This window comes from Aphanomyces astaci, assembly GCF_000520075.1.
Source record: "Aphanomyces astaci strain APO3 unplaced genomic scaffold supercont1.17, whole genome shotgun sequence".
Taxonomy (NCBI): domain Eukaryota; phylum Oomycota; class Saprolegniomycetes; order Saprolegniales; family Verrucalvaceae; genus Aphanomyces; species Aphanomyces astaci.
The window spans coordinates 568,799-583,810 of NW_009798280.1; the positions used below are offsets into that span (position 1 = coordinate 568,799).

The window sequence follows — 15,012 nt, forward strand, 5'->3', positions numbered from 1 at the left end:
GGATTCGGTTAACGTTAGTGGGAATTGCGGAATGTGGGACGTGGAAACCCAAAACAATACCTTGGTATTTGTATGAACATTCTGGAATTCATTAAAATTTGACGTCAAATTGACCAATCAAATGGCCAAACGGTAATTGCACGTTATACGAAGAGCGCTTCCACCATGGTGCGCAGGAACCCCGACGTCGTCGCTTCCGTCCGCTGCCCGCTAGATGGACCCTTCTTGAACCGAAGCACAACCGCGTTGTCCACTTGCTTGATCATGGCCACCGTCTTCGCAAAGCCGAGCGACGCCGTGTCCACGCCGTCCACCGACAGCAGGACATCTCGTTTCGACGCGAGCTCGAGCCCCGCGGCGGTTGACGCGTCCGTGATCTCGTCAATGACAGGATGACTCGACTTGGTTTGTCCTTCGGCAAGTACGAGACCGAGTCGACCACCGAGGTAATGCACGTCGTACATGCCGTCTATAACCTCGTGCGGCCGCACCTTCCGGAACGACAATCGCATGAGCCCTTGGAGATGTTGCAGTTTGGCCATGGCGTCCTGGAACCCAAGGGACTTTGTGTCCACCCCGTCGATCGCGATGAGCTCATCGCCTTTCGCGGCAGTCGGGTGCGTTCCGGAGGTGCTCTGGATCACAGGTCGGTCGTCCTTGTTTTCAAACACGATGCCCAGCCCCTCGCCACGATACTCAATGTCGTACTTTTCGTCGCCCACAGAGGAGGATGTCGTCTGAACTTGGTCAAATGCTAGCACGATGGGCTTCTCAACACGCCCTAGCAACGCCAGGACATCGTGGAACTTCATGTCCGTGACGGTGGCAGGTCCGATGGACAAGACAACGTCGCCCACTCGAGGACGACAGTTCTTTACCGCTGGCGGCAACACATCCTTGTTGAGATTCGAGATCACGGTGACGAGCGAGATGGGGTCTTTCGCAAAGGACATGCCCAAAGGCTTCATGTCGGCAGTCCACTCGAAAGAGTACCGGCGCACCGAGGATGGAGCGGCATATAGCGGCAGATCGTTGCGGCGGTTACGAAATACAAGGTCCAGCGGAAGCGTGGGATGCTGGAGCAGCTCAACAGCATCATCGTACGTGATTGGACCAGTTGTCCCCACGGCGATGAGGACGTCTCCGACGCTGCCTTCACTTGTGTCGAGTTGAGTGAAGTGTGGAGGCAACGGTCGCACCAGCTTGGAGATGACCGCGGCACCCGACGCTGGGTCTTCTTGCAGCCATACGCCCAGGTGACCGGCGTGCCATCGGACCGTGTACTCCGGTGCGATGGGTTCCATTACCCGTTCTTCAAAACTGACTTTTAGAACAACATGCACCAGTGTCTCCGGTAATTATACTGGTATCCGGATATTTGGTGTTTGAAGTTGGTACTCCAAATAAGCCAAAGCACGCGATTGGTTGGTGGATCCGACACAACTTTTCACAACACTTGGATGCTCTCGCGACTGCGGTCAAGATGGCCGACGAGAATTGGTCAGCCGAGTGCCCCAATGATGAACATCGCCTTGCACGCTACTCGTAGACTCGTCTCGTCCTCGGCTGCCGAGCCGTGGTTCAAGGCAGGCCTGTCGTTCTCGTGTACTAAGTGCGGCAACTGTTGCTCGGGGACCAAGGGGAGCGTGCAGTTTTTGGATGCCGAGGTGGACGCGATGGCGTCCAAGATGGAGGTCGACGTCCCGACCTTCCTTAAAAAGTACGCTCGTCGACAAGGCCGCGGGGCCAACTCATTCTTCCAACTCAAACAAAAGCGGACTGCCACAGGCTTCGACTGCGTGTTCCTCGACCGCAAACTCGTGAAAGGCAAGGCAGTGTGCTCGCTGTACCAGGCACGGCCCATGCAATGCAGAACATGGCCATACTGGCCAGAGAACTTGGAGACGAGGCAGACGTGGGAGCGGCTGAAGACCGCCAAGGACGGATGCCCCGGCATCAACAAGGGGCCTGCCGCGCCCGTGGACGAAGTGCTCCAACAACGAGATGACATGGACGCATGGCGTACTGCCGTCGAAGTGCCCACTAAACTCAAGTAGAAGTAGTCTAGACCAGTATTCCTAATAACGACAATGTGCAATGGCACCCCAGATACTAAACATCAACACTTGTGCCGAGCTCGAGCCCAACCATTCCTGCTGCCACAAACACTACTAATAGCATTCCGACGAGAAATGGCCGTATGTATGAAAAACCTCTTGCCAGCCTCTGCATGTGTTTTCATTGCAATTTGAACTCCCACAGACTGAACTTCAACGATGTTTGGCTTGCTGGTGATCTAGTTGCCATTCCACATGCAACAACATCCCCCGTCGGCATTTCTACCAGTGCAAAGCGTGTCGCATGTAACACAAAAGTCAACAGGAGGCTCGTGCTTTTTCTCATAAGACATTGTACGCTGCTTCTGCCTTGCTCGGTACGCGACCCATCGACAACGACGGCAAACTCCCGTTGTAACTGCTACTTGATGCACTTAACGGCAAACTGCCGCGACGGGTGTGCACGACGGACGTCGACACAAAAGACGGACTGCAGAGGCCGGGGGTGCGGAGCCAGCCCGCGACGACAAGGGCGGTGGGTCGGAGCTCTGGAGATACGTCCAAACACCGCTGGGCGATGTCATGGATAAAGGGGGGACACAGTAGTGACAATGTCGGACGCAAGTCCCCGAGACTCACTCGCTGCAAAATCAGCGCCTCGTCCATGGCTTCTCGTTTAAACGGGTCATCGTGGGTGTCCAAAACGGACAGCAGCACGCCGAACGCGTACATGTCGGCGGCGCGAGTCGGCTCGTTTCCGCGAAGCACCTCCGGAGCCATCCATTTCCTTCGCTGTAGCTGCCGGTGGGCCTCATCTGGACTTAACTTGGGTGAGAAAATCGACAGCGTCGTCCTCTGGGACGATGAAGTCGGTCGAGGCTGTCGGTACATGCTTCCGCAGTTGCCAAGTTTGGCGCCGATGCCCCGACGGCCAGAGTGAATGAGCACCGTCTCCGCGGCGAGTTTCTGGTGCACAATCTCTTCTTGATGGAGATACACCTACGGAGCAACAAGCACGTGACAAATCTATGTAGTGGAAAATATTACTTCAGCTGTCATACCAGTGCATCGACCACGTCCATGGCGATTTCTTGCTTACTGCCGAGCCACCCCATGGACAATGGGTTGGTCGTCGACAAAACCTGCCTCAGATTGCCCCCGTCCATATACTCCAATACAACTTCAATATGCACTTTGGTGTGCCACGCCAGCCCGAGCACGGCCACAATGTTTGGATGGCGTAACCTACATCAACGTCACACATGACGTTATCGCGTGCCGACGGTCGTACACTGCCAAGAGCCGCGTGTCGCCCAGAAACGTGCACACGTCGTGGTCGTTGCGACGCTTGGGCAAAAGGCGCTTCACAGCCACGGAGATCGTGTCCATGGCTGGGTTGGGACTCCAATTGGCCAGCCACACTTGGCACATGGACCCTATGCCTAGGACCTTGACGTACGCCAACTGCTTGGGGTTGATTTCGATGGTCGTCGTCGTGATGTCTTCATAGTGAGAGGCCCCCATCGTCGCCGCGAACGACGACCGGCGGCACGGCGTTTCCGACGCCACGATCGACGCCTCGTAGTCGGAAATGAACGCCGTGTTCCGGTACACGAAGAAGTAGATGCCCGCGACGCCTGCCAGCGTCACGACGGAACAAAGCACGGCCAGGAGGATTGTCGTAGAGGACGACGACGACGACGGTGGCGACGTGGTGCTGGGGGAAGGGACTGCTGCTGCTCGACTCCCTGATGGTGAAGCCAGCGTCACTCAGCCAACAACATGTGGACATTCTGACTGCAAAGTTGGTCAAGTACCTGATGGCCTGTCGCTATTTATTTGGATCAATGACAGCTCGGTCGTGACTGGTGGCACGATGTTGCTGGTGTTGGACAGGTTTGTCAATTGCGGGGTCAGCGATGGCGGGGGTATTGACGTCGTCGTTGATGCAGTAAGCAGTGGCGACGGAGAAGGAGACATCACTGGTGGCGACATGGATCTCGGAGGAGGCGATGCTAACATTGTTGTGGTTGGTCGAATCGTAGGAAGCGGGGACGGGGGCCATGATGTGAGGGGAGTGGGTGCTGGTGTGCGCGAGACCGTAGTCGCTGGGATTCTAGTGGTCGATGGAATACCCACTTGAGCCCCGACGTTCAACACAGCTAGCAAAGTTATCAGCAGCCGCATCGTGTTAATGTGGACAGTGCCCGATCAAGGATCACGAGGGTGTGCAGCATATTCTCATCTCACGCAGAACTTTCTCACTGGCGTGAGGCGAGATAGTTGGCAGTTGGTGAAACGGTTCACTGCTTTTCACTGTCTCCATGAACGATCAAGACCGATCAACGCATCAAGGATACGTGACATAACGTTACTATCAAAGGCAGGGTTCAGTACACCCCATCTCCAGAACGCGCTTGGAGCTACCATCATGGCTCCAACGTCAATTTGAACTTTGCACAGTACTCGTTGCAAACGTGCGTTGTGAAGAACTTCTCCATGCCACGCTGCCCCATGTTTGTGCCGCCAGCGAAGCGCACTCCGTCGATGCAGTGGATGGCTGGGTCGGTGAGCACAAGCGTGTGCTCGTCCACTCGCTGGCCCTGTAAGTCCACCACCATCAAATACCCGTTGGTGGCTGCCCACGTCCAATGCGAAAACGCAACCGCGTACTGCACACACGGATCCGTTGCCACGAGGGGGGATTGCCACGTCACGTTATTTGTAAACCGATCGTAGTTTGGCAAAAAGCGCTCGATCGCGACATACTCGACGGGGTCGTCGAGCTTGGCCACACTTGCCTCGAGAAACGTCAGCGAGATGAACGTCGAGTGGGTTTTGTTCATAAGGTCGTTGAACCCTCGCGCCAACGCCGCCGCCATCGCTTGGACTTCCATTGCCTTCATATACCTACATGTGAACATGTCCTTAACTGCCGTAGGTACTGTAGGGGGCAACTACCGTCCTTCATTCGCCTGGGGTGATGTCACCCCCCAAAGGAACCGTTTGGCAACCATTCTCCCCCACATCGATGGGTCCGTCGCACCAGTTTTGGTGTGGACCAATGATTCGGAAGCCAACGCTTGGGAGTAGAACGCTGCTCGCTCGCAGCCTCGTGCGAAGGGGTGTGGGGCAATACGGATGTTGCGTTGGCTCACGAACATGGACATTGGCGCAGACAGATCCTCAGCTGACAAGCTCGCAGGGTCGCACTCATATCGCGCCGCCGTGACTTGCCGAGTCTTCAGAGTCGGCCATTGGGGAAGTCGGGTATCAAACTTGTAGGCGAACTCCGTAGCTCTGCCTCGAACGAGCGCTCGGGTTCGGTTGCACACGACGGATTGCTGCGTGGCCGTGACCACGCTGCTGCACACGTTAATGGGGTCGGCGACGTTGAAAACCGTCACATCCGTGTACGTTTGAAACTTTGAAACCATCATGTCGGTCCAAGTCGTCAACTTGCCAAAGTAATACCGCACGTTGAGCCACTCCAATCGACCGAAGATTGTCGCTGGCGATTGGTCACGGGGGTGACCATAGGGAAAGAGATCGTAGCCACCCCAGTACGTCGTCCCATGGGGCGGGGCGTCGCCGATGTGAAACAGCACATTCGTACAATCCGGTTGCCACGGGAGCTGTGTCGACGCCGCCCAGAGCCCCCCCAGCACATCTTCGGGAGCATCGTCGCCCCCGCCCGCTGAAATGCTTTGCACGAAGCGTTGGAAGGCTGCCACGTCATCCGTGAACGGAAACGCTTGAATCGAGTTGTCGTCCCCGTGGTCTTTATACCCCAAAAACCCTACATGCAGCACCAAGCCGAGGCTTTGAAATGACGCAGCGATCACCGACACCTGATTCTTCACGGCGTCCAAATGTTCATCCATGCTCCCCGTCGTGTCCATCACAAAGGCAAGGTGAACTTCTTGTGTCCGCTGCAAACTCTGGAGGATGTTGCCCATGGAAGTGGCTTTCAGGGACCGGATGGTCTGCAACGTATGATCGAGGTCGGTTTGGACATCATCAGCACATAAATTCCATTCTTCGTGTTCGGCAATGCTCGTGATCGCGTCTCGTCGCTGAAACGAACGCGCTGCCGTGTCTGTGTGGTGCTTGGCCGAGCTGCCACGTGTAAATGACGGGGGGAAGTACGCTGACGGCCCCACATTGAGCTCGGACTGCAGATTCTCTAGGTTGAACACCGAGTCCCCCATGCTAGCAATCCGTTCCGGAAATGACGTCGTCGTTCGGGTTTATAAACGGGCACATGTTGTGGTCAGTCCCATATAAACTCCCCGTCGCTTGTTAACATTGTTCAGTTGGAAATTGGCTTTGTCCATGTCGAGCCACCGTTGTACCCCCACGAGTGAGGCTGAGGCCAAACAGCGCAATGCGTTGGGGGCCATGGCTAGCGACGCTGAGCTCGCTGATCTGTTGCGCCCCACGAGTATCAAAAGCAACGATGTCGATACATCCATTCAAATTATCCGGGGGCACCGAAAGGCAGCGGTGGACCTGACCATTCACAGCGTTCGGGAAACTCGAGATGTGTATTTGGCCTTCTTGATGGACACCACGGGCAGCATGGCGTCGCATTTGGTCGCAGTGAAAATGCAAATCTCAGCTATTGTGGCTTCCATCTCCAACTTCTGTCAAGCTGCTGTCCACGTGGCGTTTGTGGGCTACAAAGACCACTGCGACGGCAATGACCACATCGATGTGCTTCCGTTTACGACTGACGTGGCGTACTTCGAACGTTTTGTCCGAGCTGTGCCGGCGAAAGGTGGGGGGGATGTCCCCGAAGACGTGTTAGGGGGGCTCTTGGCCGCGGTGACACAATTGACATGGCCCCACAACTCGACGAACGTACTGTTCCATATTGGGGACGCACCGCCTCACGGCAGACAGTTTTACGGGGGCCGAGACTCGTTTCCTGATGGCCACGAGAATGACAAGCCCCTGAGCGTGTTGTTTGGGCTGTTGCATGCGTTGGACATTCAGTACAACTTTGGGCATATGACCGGATGCACGACGGAGATGGAAACGTTGTTTCAGTCGATGTGTCATGAGTGTGCTGTACCGATGACCGTGTTCAACGTTGCCGACCATGTCAACATTGCACCCAGCGTCGTGTCGGGAGTCACCATGAGCAGTCGAAGCAGCAGCGTTTCGTCGGCCAAGTCGGGTCGCAACAACGTCGTTGACGTGGCGCCGCCCCCTCCAGTCCCCCAATACCAACGCCGTACTATTTCGTTTTCGCCCGACGTACCCGACTGGTCAACGTTGGAGGTGCTCAAGGGGACGGTGGAGTCGTACATGCCGCCAGTCGACGTGGACGCCATTGTCGCCGGGACCTTGGACACCCTCGTCCGCCCCATTAAGCTGCGTGTGGCCCCCCAGCCGTTTGCGTTTGGCTCGGAGCGGATGGTGTATTACGCCCAAGAGTACCACAAACACAGCAGAATCAGCTCCGTATCGTCGTCCAAGTCCACGTCAAGTTGCGCCAGTTGGACGGACGTGGCGGACGAGTTTGAGACGACAAGTGGTGACGCAGCCTTCGACTATCAAGTCGAAGCCATGGTGGCCAAATCGTTTGTGTATGGGGGGGAGGCTTCGGCAATGCTGGGGGGTAAGCCAGAGGGCTGTCGCTACATGAAAGCGATGGAGTGCCAAACGGCAGCCTCGTTTTTGGCGCGCCTATTCAACCACGAGGCCAAGCCCCGACACAAGGTACATATATATGAACACCCTTGAGTCATGCATTCATTTTGCATGGATGGGGTGTAGATTTGCTTTTTGCACGCCAAGGTCGTGCGCGTCCCCACGACCATTGCAGACTCGTATGTGTACTATGGCTGGGAAAAGCACTTTGAATCGGCCACTTCTGGCACCATCCCCCCCCTGCTCAAGCTTACCAACAACCTCGGGTATGTATGTGACGACGAATCGATGGCGGACGTCGTGGCCGTGGCAGCCGCGTTTTCGCACTGGACGTGGCATGTGACAAAGGGCAAGTTGATGGTGGTCGACCTCCAGGGCCAACTCACGTCCAAGGGGCTTGTCTTGACGGACCCCGCAGTGCACTGTGTGGATTTGGAGCGGTTCAACAGTGGAACCAACTTGGGCGTGCGGGGCATGGACGCGTTTTTCCAGTCGCATCAGTGCAATTCCATTTGCAATGCATTGCAAGTAACGACGCCGTAGCACGAGCATTTCAACGACGTTAAATGCTGTTTTGCATTTTGAGCATTGTTAAGTATACGACACTACACCATTGTTGTCGTCGCCAAAGGTAGGACCCCACACAGGATGCTTGGACGAAGAGTCAGTTGGGAATACGCGAACTTCAAACGGCTCGCCCACGACGAGCTGGAGATTCTGCAGCATCAGCTCTCCTGTCGTCGCGTTATACGACGAAGTTCCAGAGGACGTGACGGTGCCTTGGACACACTCGACGTCGATCGCGTGCCCAAGTGCAAACCCTTGCACCCCATACACCTATTATTATAGTTCGTGAACTCCCCCACCCGCAAGTGCAAGTTTTGATAAGCATACATGCATGCACATCTACATGCAACCTACCGCCATGGAGCGAAACGGGACATGCAGTTGTGGTCCGTCAAAGCCATGGTGGTCGACACGCCCTGTGATAAACACAAACCCGTTGTGGGGGTAATGAATGGCTGCAAACGACACGAGTGTGTACACTCCTCGGGTGACGGGGTCCAGGGAGTCGCCGCTGTCCATATACAAGTCGCCCGTGGCTCGTACAGACGGCGCACCAGTGGCGGATTTTGAAGGCAACGCCACAGCCAAATGAAACGGATTCTGTCGACTGGCGGTCGTGGTACGGCCCGGGAGTTGCTCGGGCACGATGTACCCTCCTCGAATGTGCACGGGGACGTGACCAAGTGGCACGTCGAGGTCGACTGAGGACGAGTTGGTTTTGAGATGAAGAAGTTGTTTCTCTCCTGTCCACAAGTCGTACCAATCGTCCTCTGGAGGAAAATACGCCCGGACCCGTACAGCACCTTCGTCCAGCACTGGCGACACCAACAACGCGGGCCCTACGAGGTACTGCGCGTCCAGGGCGAACGTGTCCACCGACGGGAACTCAAAGTACAACGGTCGGATCACCACCGCGCCACCGTCCACGTGCATGCGATACAGTTGCGTGTACAGGTACGGCAGCAGCTGGTAGCGTTGGCGCAGCGTGTGGCGGATCATCGCAGTCGCGTCAGAGTCGAAATCCACTGGCGCCTGATCCTTCTCGGCCGCGTTGTGGTTGCGAAGGAATGGAAACAGAATCTACACGCGAATATATGGTGGTGAATAGCTATCATAGGCGGTATAGCCGTAATAGATGTAGCCACATATCATGTACTAGTAGCCATATTCCTTGTAGTGTCGAATAGTATAACCATAGTCGCTGTGGCCATATATACTATGAGTAGCCGCCGTTGTTGCAGCCATATAGACAGTATAGCCGTAGGCGTTGTAGCCATATATAGATAGTATAGCCGTAGCCGTAGCAGCCATATAGACAGTATAACTATAGCCGTTGTAGCTACATCTCCACAAATAGTGTAGCCGTAGTCGGTGTAGCCATATAGATAGTATCCGTGGTAGTGAGTGGACGTACCGCTGCCTGGTGCCATCGAATGCACAGCTCCTTGGTCGTGTTGCCGTCAAACCCGCACGTGTCTGGCCCGACCATGGGCATCCCCATGACGTTCATGGCGAGCACCCCCGCGACCCCAAGCCGCAGGTCCTCCCACGTGGCCGAGTTGTCTCCGAGCCAGTGGGCGGCGTACTGTCCGTCGCCGGCAAACGTCGACCGAGACAAAACAAACGACCGCTTGGTCCGGACGCGGTCGATCGCCTCGCGGGTGGCGCGGACCTCCGAGTGTCCGTACAGCGAGTGCAGGTTGTAATGCGACGACACAAACTGGTGCGCGGCCAGGGACGCGGTCATGGTCGCGAGGTTGCCGCCTCCTTGGCGATGCTGACCCGGCGCGAACGGCTGCCGGAATGGATCCATGGGAAACATGCAGTCCTTCGACCGGATGATCGCGATGGACGACGACGGCGGCGCGCACGACGTCGGTGACGTGTCGCTGTCGGTGCAAAAGCTGCTCGGTTCGTTCATATCGAGCCAAATCCCATCGTACGCCACGCTCTTGTAATATCGCCGCAGTTGCGCTTCCCTACAGCCCCAACTGTATCTCAGAGAAAGCATCACACAAACAACAACCAACCAAAACCATCGTGATCATATATTTATTTGCATTCAGATCCGTGGAGGTGTAGGACTACCGGTACTTCCATCTATAATAGTAAAAATCCCAATATCCCAACACATTCATGGTCGACAGCTCCATCTTCTTCGTCTATTCTGTACGAAATCCCCCCAAAACAACTGACCACACTTGTTCGTACCAATATATCGATGCATTGGGGTGAAAAAAGTCTGGGAACGCGACGTCGCCGGGCCACACGCGGCCCACCTCTAGCGACGAGTTGGATTCGTCCGCCATAAACACCCGCTGGTCAAGTCCGTCGACGTACGCGGGGTCTGTGGGTCGAGATAGGCCGATGCCGGCATCCACAATAGGGACAAAGTGCACATCAAACGCGTGCAAATCGTGCTGGACGAACGAGTCCATGTGTGGAAACGTAGTGTTGTCCCATGTAAAGTCAAAGTACCCGTCGAGAACGTCAATGTCGGTCCACTGGGCGTCTTGGGGCACGTCGGCGGCCCGCATCCGGTGGACGACATCCCGCACTTGCGCGACGTTGGCGTAATGGTACCGGCACAAGTGATACCCGAGCGCCCAGTAGGGCGGAAGCGCGGGGCGGCCGACGACGGACGCGAACTGCCCCACCACCTCACGCGCGGTGGGCCCGAGAAACACAAACAGGTCGACGATGCCCCCGACCGTCCGGAACGTGATGGCGTCGGGGGATGCCACCACCTCCATCGCGTTGCTCCCGAGGATGAATACCCCGTGGGCGAGCGCGGGGTCGGCTTGTTCCACGCGGATGTAGAACGGGTAAACGCCGTACTCGTTGTCCCCGCCGCTAGCTGTGTGTGCGTTGCCGGCGTTCGCGAGCCGGTCCCGCGTCCAGAGGGTGTAGTGGTCGCCATGCGCCGGATCGACCAACCGCCCGACGTGTTCGCCGAGCCCAAACAGCTTTGGCGACGACGGCACGCTCGTGGATAGTTCCAGGAACTGGTTGGAGAAGACGAGGGGACCGTTGAAAGGTCCGGGCGTCGAGTTGAACAGCACTTCGTTCGTGGACAAGCGGGTAATGGCGAGTCCAAAGGGCGACGTGGTCACGGATACGCCGTAGAGCCGCTTCTGGTCCGATGATGACATGGACGCGTTGAAGAGAGGGAGAGGAACTTCGTAACGCGGGAACGAAGGGTCGAAGATGCGCACCCGCACGCGCGTAGGTGATTCCAAATGCACGTGAACGGACAGCGTCGCAATGTCGTTGCCAAACGGCCCTCGGGTCGTCGTGTCTTCTTGCGATAGCATGAGCGTCCCAGAGTACCCTGACGCAACTTCCTCCCAATGCGTGAGATGGTATCCAGGAGCAGCCGGCTGGAAGCATGCTGTATTGGGGTCGGTGGAAGTTTGGGACTCGTCAAAGCAGCACCCCATGGCGGTGCAATCGGACGCATTCGACGGACGGATAAAGTACCGCGGGTTTCGACAGGCCACGCGCGACAGTACTGGCACGGCAGAGCATCGTGTGGGTGTAGGGACAGGCACTGTGCCGAATACACACTGTGGCGATCGAGAAGAGTCCCAGCAACACCCTTGTGCGAGGCAGAACTCCTCCGTCGCGTTGGGGAAGCCTGCTTGGTACGGGTAGCAATCTAGGACTCGGGTATCCTCCTTCGACGTAGAAGCAGCCTTCAAGCATGTAGTGTCCACTCGCGCTGCTGCAGTCACGACGGTGGCAGTCACCAGACCCCACCACACCACGAAGCTCAAGCGATTCATCGTGTGCACCTTCTTGATAAAAGTGCGTACAGTAGGTATTTCAATCTTTTGAGAAACAGATATTTTGAACCTAATATTATGAAACAATTGAAGTCGCTATAAACTTCCAAAATTCGCGTGGTTTGTCTAATCAATATTGAATCATGTGAATTTCTGATTGGTTGAAAATACTTGTCCTTTCTGTAATAGCCAATCAAATCCACTTAAAATGGTATTAGCCAATAGCGTCGTCGATACGTGATTCGATCTGGAAATTTGTACCGAATAATCCACAATATTACGAAACAATTATTTGATTTGCCTAATTCCAATAGTATTGGTCAACACATATCGCCCATTTGATTCGCAACTGTTATGACCATGTACCGGTAGCTAGCGATTGGGGTGGCGGCCGGTAACACAAGCCGAATGTTAGTACTACTACGACTCGCTAGGTTTGTAGGCTGGCTAGGTGGCGCAGCAGTCGCGCCGTGTTGCATATGGCTGTGCATGCCACGACATATTCGACCTGGTCTTGCGCTTGATTCAATAATCGATACGCGGCCACTTCCGCGACCGTGATGCCTCCAATGTAATACACCAACACGCGCTGCTTGTTGGTTGCCGTGTTCTGTGGCGGCGACGACGTCGACGACATGGGACTGTTACCGTTCCTGCGCTTGACGGCATCTTGGACATGGCGAACGCTGATGGGGGCGTACCCCGTCGTAGAAAACATGGATGTAATGTCTCCAGTCGTGGTCTTCGCGGCAACGTCCTTTCGCAGCTTCTTCTTCCACGTCGAAGAGGATGGCGAGGGCGTCGTTGCAGCTGACGTTGGGAACAGCCAGTTCAAGTGCCTCAGGTGCGCCAGTAACGGCAACATCACCGGGTGGCCGTATGTGTGACACAGTTGCGTCTGCAGCCACTCGAACGTCGAGTCTTTGTACCCGCCCTGCACCAAACAATGCAAACACATGAGCTTGACCAGCTTGGCCAAGTCGAGTGGCGGGTCATGGAAGAGCTCTTCCTCGAGAACCGAGCCCACGAACGCCGCCTCAGTGCTCGCCTTGGTCACAACATTGCTGGGCAACGGCGCTGCGGCAACTCGCCTTTCGAGGATGGTTTGTTCGGCGTGCACACAGCGCCGGACGCCGTCAACGTCGTCGTCGGAGCCGCCTTCTTCGACCGCGGCATCACCATCCGTCCTCGTTCGGGAGATGCGATGCGCTAGGTTCACATGCAACGACAGGTTCACTTTGGCCGCGGCGAGGGCCGATCGCTGGGTGAGCACGGCGGGTGTCTCCGTCGCCCGAGTGGACGCCACGTCCGCTTGAAGCGATGTCGACATGTCATGTAAAATGGACGTGACCACCTGAAAGTCCATATCACGGATGTACTTGAACAAGTCATCTTGCAGCACATGCTTCTTCTTCTTCTTGTTTCCACCGTCGTCGTGGGCGATGGACACGGCGCCGTGGTCGAGGCCAATGACAGTGTCCAGTAAGCCTACAATCAAAAGGTAGTGTGATGACGTTTCAAAAGCTAACAGTAAACGATGACCTAGCCAGCATAGTTCTACCGTATATATATGTATTGCCACAGGTGATATTTCACAACCAGCCGTCAAAACTTTGTTAATCCATTGTGTCGTACAAATTTGAAGTATATTGTTAACATGTTCACAAGTAAATATCAGTTATTACAAGAAAATTATCAGGTATTACAGGAGTCGCAATAGATTAATCCGTCGCAATACATGTACACTATACGGTATTGTTGTGTTTATATTCTAAATATAAATCGATCAACACAACCAAATAAATGTACACAAGAACCATCGGTAGATATGTATTTTAGCCAATCATATTGCAGGAAACTATCATCCACATGTAATTAGTGCATGACTTAAAAGTAGTGTGATTACAAACATACACCATTTCAGTACAAAAAAGCGATCGAGAATCACCACACATGTCCAGGTTTTGGGTAAAAGGGCAAGAATATTACCTTTTAAAACGCAAGAGAATCAAGTATGCTATACGCTGGTACCTTCGTAATGCAATGGCGTGACCAGCATCGAGATCGGGTCTTCCTGTCGGTCCATGAGAAGGCACTGGTCAAACAGCATGGCAGTGGAAGTGATCGGCGATAGGCCACGGACACGGTCGAGAACGCTCTTGGCCTGGTGCGCGGCAGCTCCATACGCAAACAGCCGTTGGGTTAGCTGCAATCCACCGAGTTGTTCCAGATGGAGAAGACTTCGAACGACCTGCGTGACGACACTGGAGTCGCCAAACACAAACAGGTCGATGAAGGCTCCTTCCCTACTCGCGTTAAAGTATACATACACACTTTCATCTTCGAACAGCGTCTTACCAGCACATGCTCCACACGAGATCGTCGCATGGCACCAAGAAGAGCGGGATGTCCACTTCGCGCACGGTTCCGGCGATCCCTTGTCGCTCCATTTCCAACGCGCACACGCCATTGCATTGGGGTAGCCACGCGACCATAAACGTATGTCGTTTGCTAGATGCCAACACATTGTCCGCCATGTGTTTAACGTGGATGGGCTCTGGACGGACGAGAAATACGACCTGCGACGACTCAAACGTGTGCACTGTGAGGTGCGGGTCCAGCACCAAGATCTGAGTGACGCCAAGGTTGTCAAAGAAAGCTTTGCCGCCTCCTCCACGGGAGAGCACGTCAAGGAGAACGCGCACAGATGCGTCGACTACCATGGTCTTTCGTCCGGGCATGTCAGACATCGCTCGTCGGAATGCCTCTCGCGCTCCATCTTTCAGATGTTCGTGCATGTCGAGAAAAACTGTGCTTGTGACCATCGTACTTAATTGGTCCTTGAAGTCAATCAATCGCATTTAATTGGGATTACCCAATCAGATTGCAGGAAGCTAATATCGCATTTAATTCGGATCAGCCAATCAGATTGCAGGAAGCTAATA

At 55.0% G+C, this 15,012-nt stretch overlaps 7 protein-coding genes across 8 annotated transcripts; 2 read left to right on the forward strand and 5 right to left on the reverse strand.

The window, feature by feature from the left end:
- Positions 1 to 61: 61 nt before the first annotated feature.
- Positions 62 to 1,420, reverse strand: H257_08024 (hypothetical protein). Its single transcript, XM_009833786.1, has one exon. The coding sequence runs from the start codon at positions 1,302 to 1,304 to the stop codon at positions 144 to 146; it is 1,161 nt and encodes a 386-aa protein (XP_009832088.1). The 5' UTR covers positions 1,305 to 1,420; the 3' UTR covers positions 62 to 143.
- Positions 1,421 to 1,446: 26 nt separating this feature from the next.
- Positions 1,447 to 2,134, forward strand: H257_08025 (hypothetical protein). Its single transcript, XM_009833787.1, has one exon. It carries the CDS (start codon positions 1,461 to 1,463, stop codon positions 2,055 to 2,057), a length of 597 nt encoding a protein of 198 aa, XP_009832089.1. The 5' UTR covers positions 1,447 to 1,460; the 3' UTR covers positions 2,058 to 2,134.
- Positions 2,135 to 2,381: 247 nt separating this feature from the next.
- H257_08026 (TKL protein kinase) lies at positions 2,382 to 4,309 on the reverse strand. The gene is made up of 4 exons (XM_009833788.1): positions 3,875 to 4,309; positions 3,349 to 3,805; positions 3,119 to 3,302; positions 2,382 to 3,056 (listed from the first exon to the last, which is right to left on the reverse strand). Exons 1-4 carry the CDS (start codon positions 4,242 to 4,244, stop codon positions 2,400 to 2,402), a joined length of 1,668 nt encoding a protein of 555 aa, XP_009832090.1. The 5' UTR covers positions 4,245 to 4,309; the 3' UTR covers positions 2,382 to 2,399.
- Positions 4,310 to 4,486: 177 nt separating this feature from the next.
- On the reverse strand, positions 4,487 to 6,512 carry H257_08027 (hypothetical protein; the record flags this gene model as incomplete). Its single annotated transcript, XM_009833789.1, has 2 exons — positions 5,019 to 6,512; positions 4,487 to 4,967 (listed from the first exon to the last, which is right to left on the reverse strand). The coding sequence occupies exons 1-2, from the start codon at positions 6,266 to 6,268 to the stop codon at positions 4,487 to 4,489; spliced, it is 1,731 nt and encodes a 576-aa protein (XP_009832091.1). The 5' UTR covers positions 6,269 to 6,512.
- Positions 6,393 to 8,258, forward strand: H257_08028 (hypothetical protein; the record flags this gene model as incomplete). The annotated part of the gene is made up of 2 exons (XM_009833790.1): positions 6,393 to 7,784; positions 7,842 to 8,258. The coding sequence occupies 2 exons, from the start codon at positions 6,393 to 6,395 to the stop codon at positions 8,256 to 8,258; spliced, it is 1,809 nt and encodes a 602-aa protein (XP_009832092.1).
- Positions 8,259 to 8,266: 8 nt separating this feature from the next.
- H257_08029 (hypothetical protein) lies at positions 8,267 to 12,080 on the reverse strand. The gene is made up of 4 exons (XM_009833791.1): positions 10,494 to 12,080; positions 9,697 to 10,261; positions 8,637 to 9,362; positions 8,267 to 8,552 (listed from the first exon to the last, which is right to left on the reverse strand). Exons 1-4 carry the CDS (start codon positions 12,065 to 12,067, stop codon positions 8,307 to 8,309), a joined length of 3,111 nt encoding a protein of 1,036 aa, XP_009832093.1. The 5' UTR covers positions 12,068 to 12,080; the 3' UTR covers positions 8,267 to 8,306.
- Positions 12,081 to 12,328: 248 nt separating this feature from the next.
- H257_08030 lies at positions 12,329 to 14,877 on the reverse strand. 2 transcript variants are annotated; one of them, XM_009833793.1, is made up of 3 exons: positions 14,426 to 14,877; positions 14,099 to 14,373; positions 12,329 to 13,555 (listed from the first exon to the last, which is right to left on the reverse strand). In XM_009833793.1, exons 1-3 carry the CDS (start codon positions 14,863 to 14,865, stop codon positions 12,498 to 12,500), a joined length of 1,773 nt encoding a protein of 590 aa, XP_009832095.1. In that variant the 5' UTR covers positions 14,866 to 14,877; the 3' UTR covers positions 12,329 to 12,497. The 2 variants fall into 2 exon arrangements, with proteins under 2 accessions (XP_009832095.1, XP_009832094.1); XM_009833792.1 differs by having other exon boundaries at positions 14,099 to 14,877.
- Positions 14,878 to 15,012: the final 135 nt, after the last annotated feature.

Coding starts and splice junctions, on each gene's coding strand:
- H257_08024 (XM_009833786.1), bottom strand. CDS start 1,304: ATGGAACCCATCGCACCGGAGTACACGGTCCGATGGCACGCCGGTCAC.
- H257_08025 (XM_009833787.1), top strand. CDS start 1,461: ATGCTCTCGCGACTGCGGTCAAGATGGCCGACGAGAATTGGTCAGCCG.
- H257_08026 (XM_009833788.1), bottom strand. CDS start 4,244: ATGCGGCTGCTGATAACTTTGCTAGCTGTGTTGAACGTCGGGGCTCAA. Junction 3,806..3,874: donor AAATAGCGACAGGCCATCAG/GTACTTGACCAA, acceptor CTTCACCATCAG/GGAGTCGAGCAGCAGCAGTC. Junction 3,057..3,118: donor TGGACGTGGTCGATGCACTG/GTATGACAGCTG, acceptor GTTGCTCCGTAG/GTGTATCTCCATCAAGAAGA.
- H257_08029 (XM_009833791.1), bottom strand. CDS start 12,067: ATGAATCGCTTGAGCTTCGTGGTGTGGTGGGGTCTGGTGACTGCCACC. Junction 9,363..9,696: donor TTCGATGGCACCAGGCAGCG/GTACGTCCACTC, acceptor ATTCGCGTGTAG/ATTCTGTTTCCATTCCTTCG. Junction 8,553..8,636: donor TCCCGTTTCGCTCCATGGCG/GTAGGTTGCATG, acceptor CTATAATAATAG/GTGTATGGGGTGCAAGGGTT.
- H257_08030 (XM_009833793.1), bottom strand. CDS start 14,865: ATGCACGAACATCTGAAAGATGGAGCGCGAGAGGCATTCCGACGAGCG. Junction 14,374..14,425: donor CTCGTGTGGAGCATGTGCTG/GTAAGACGCTGT, acceptor TAACGCGAGTAG/GGAAGGAGCCTTCATCGACC. Junction 13,556..14,098: donor CACGCCATTGCATTACGAAG/GTACCAGCGTAT, acceptor TTTTGATTGTAG/GCTTACTGGACACTGTCATT.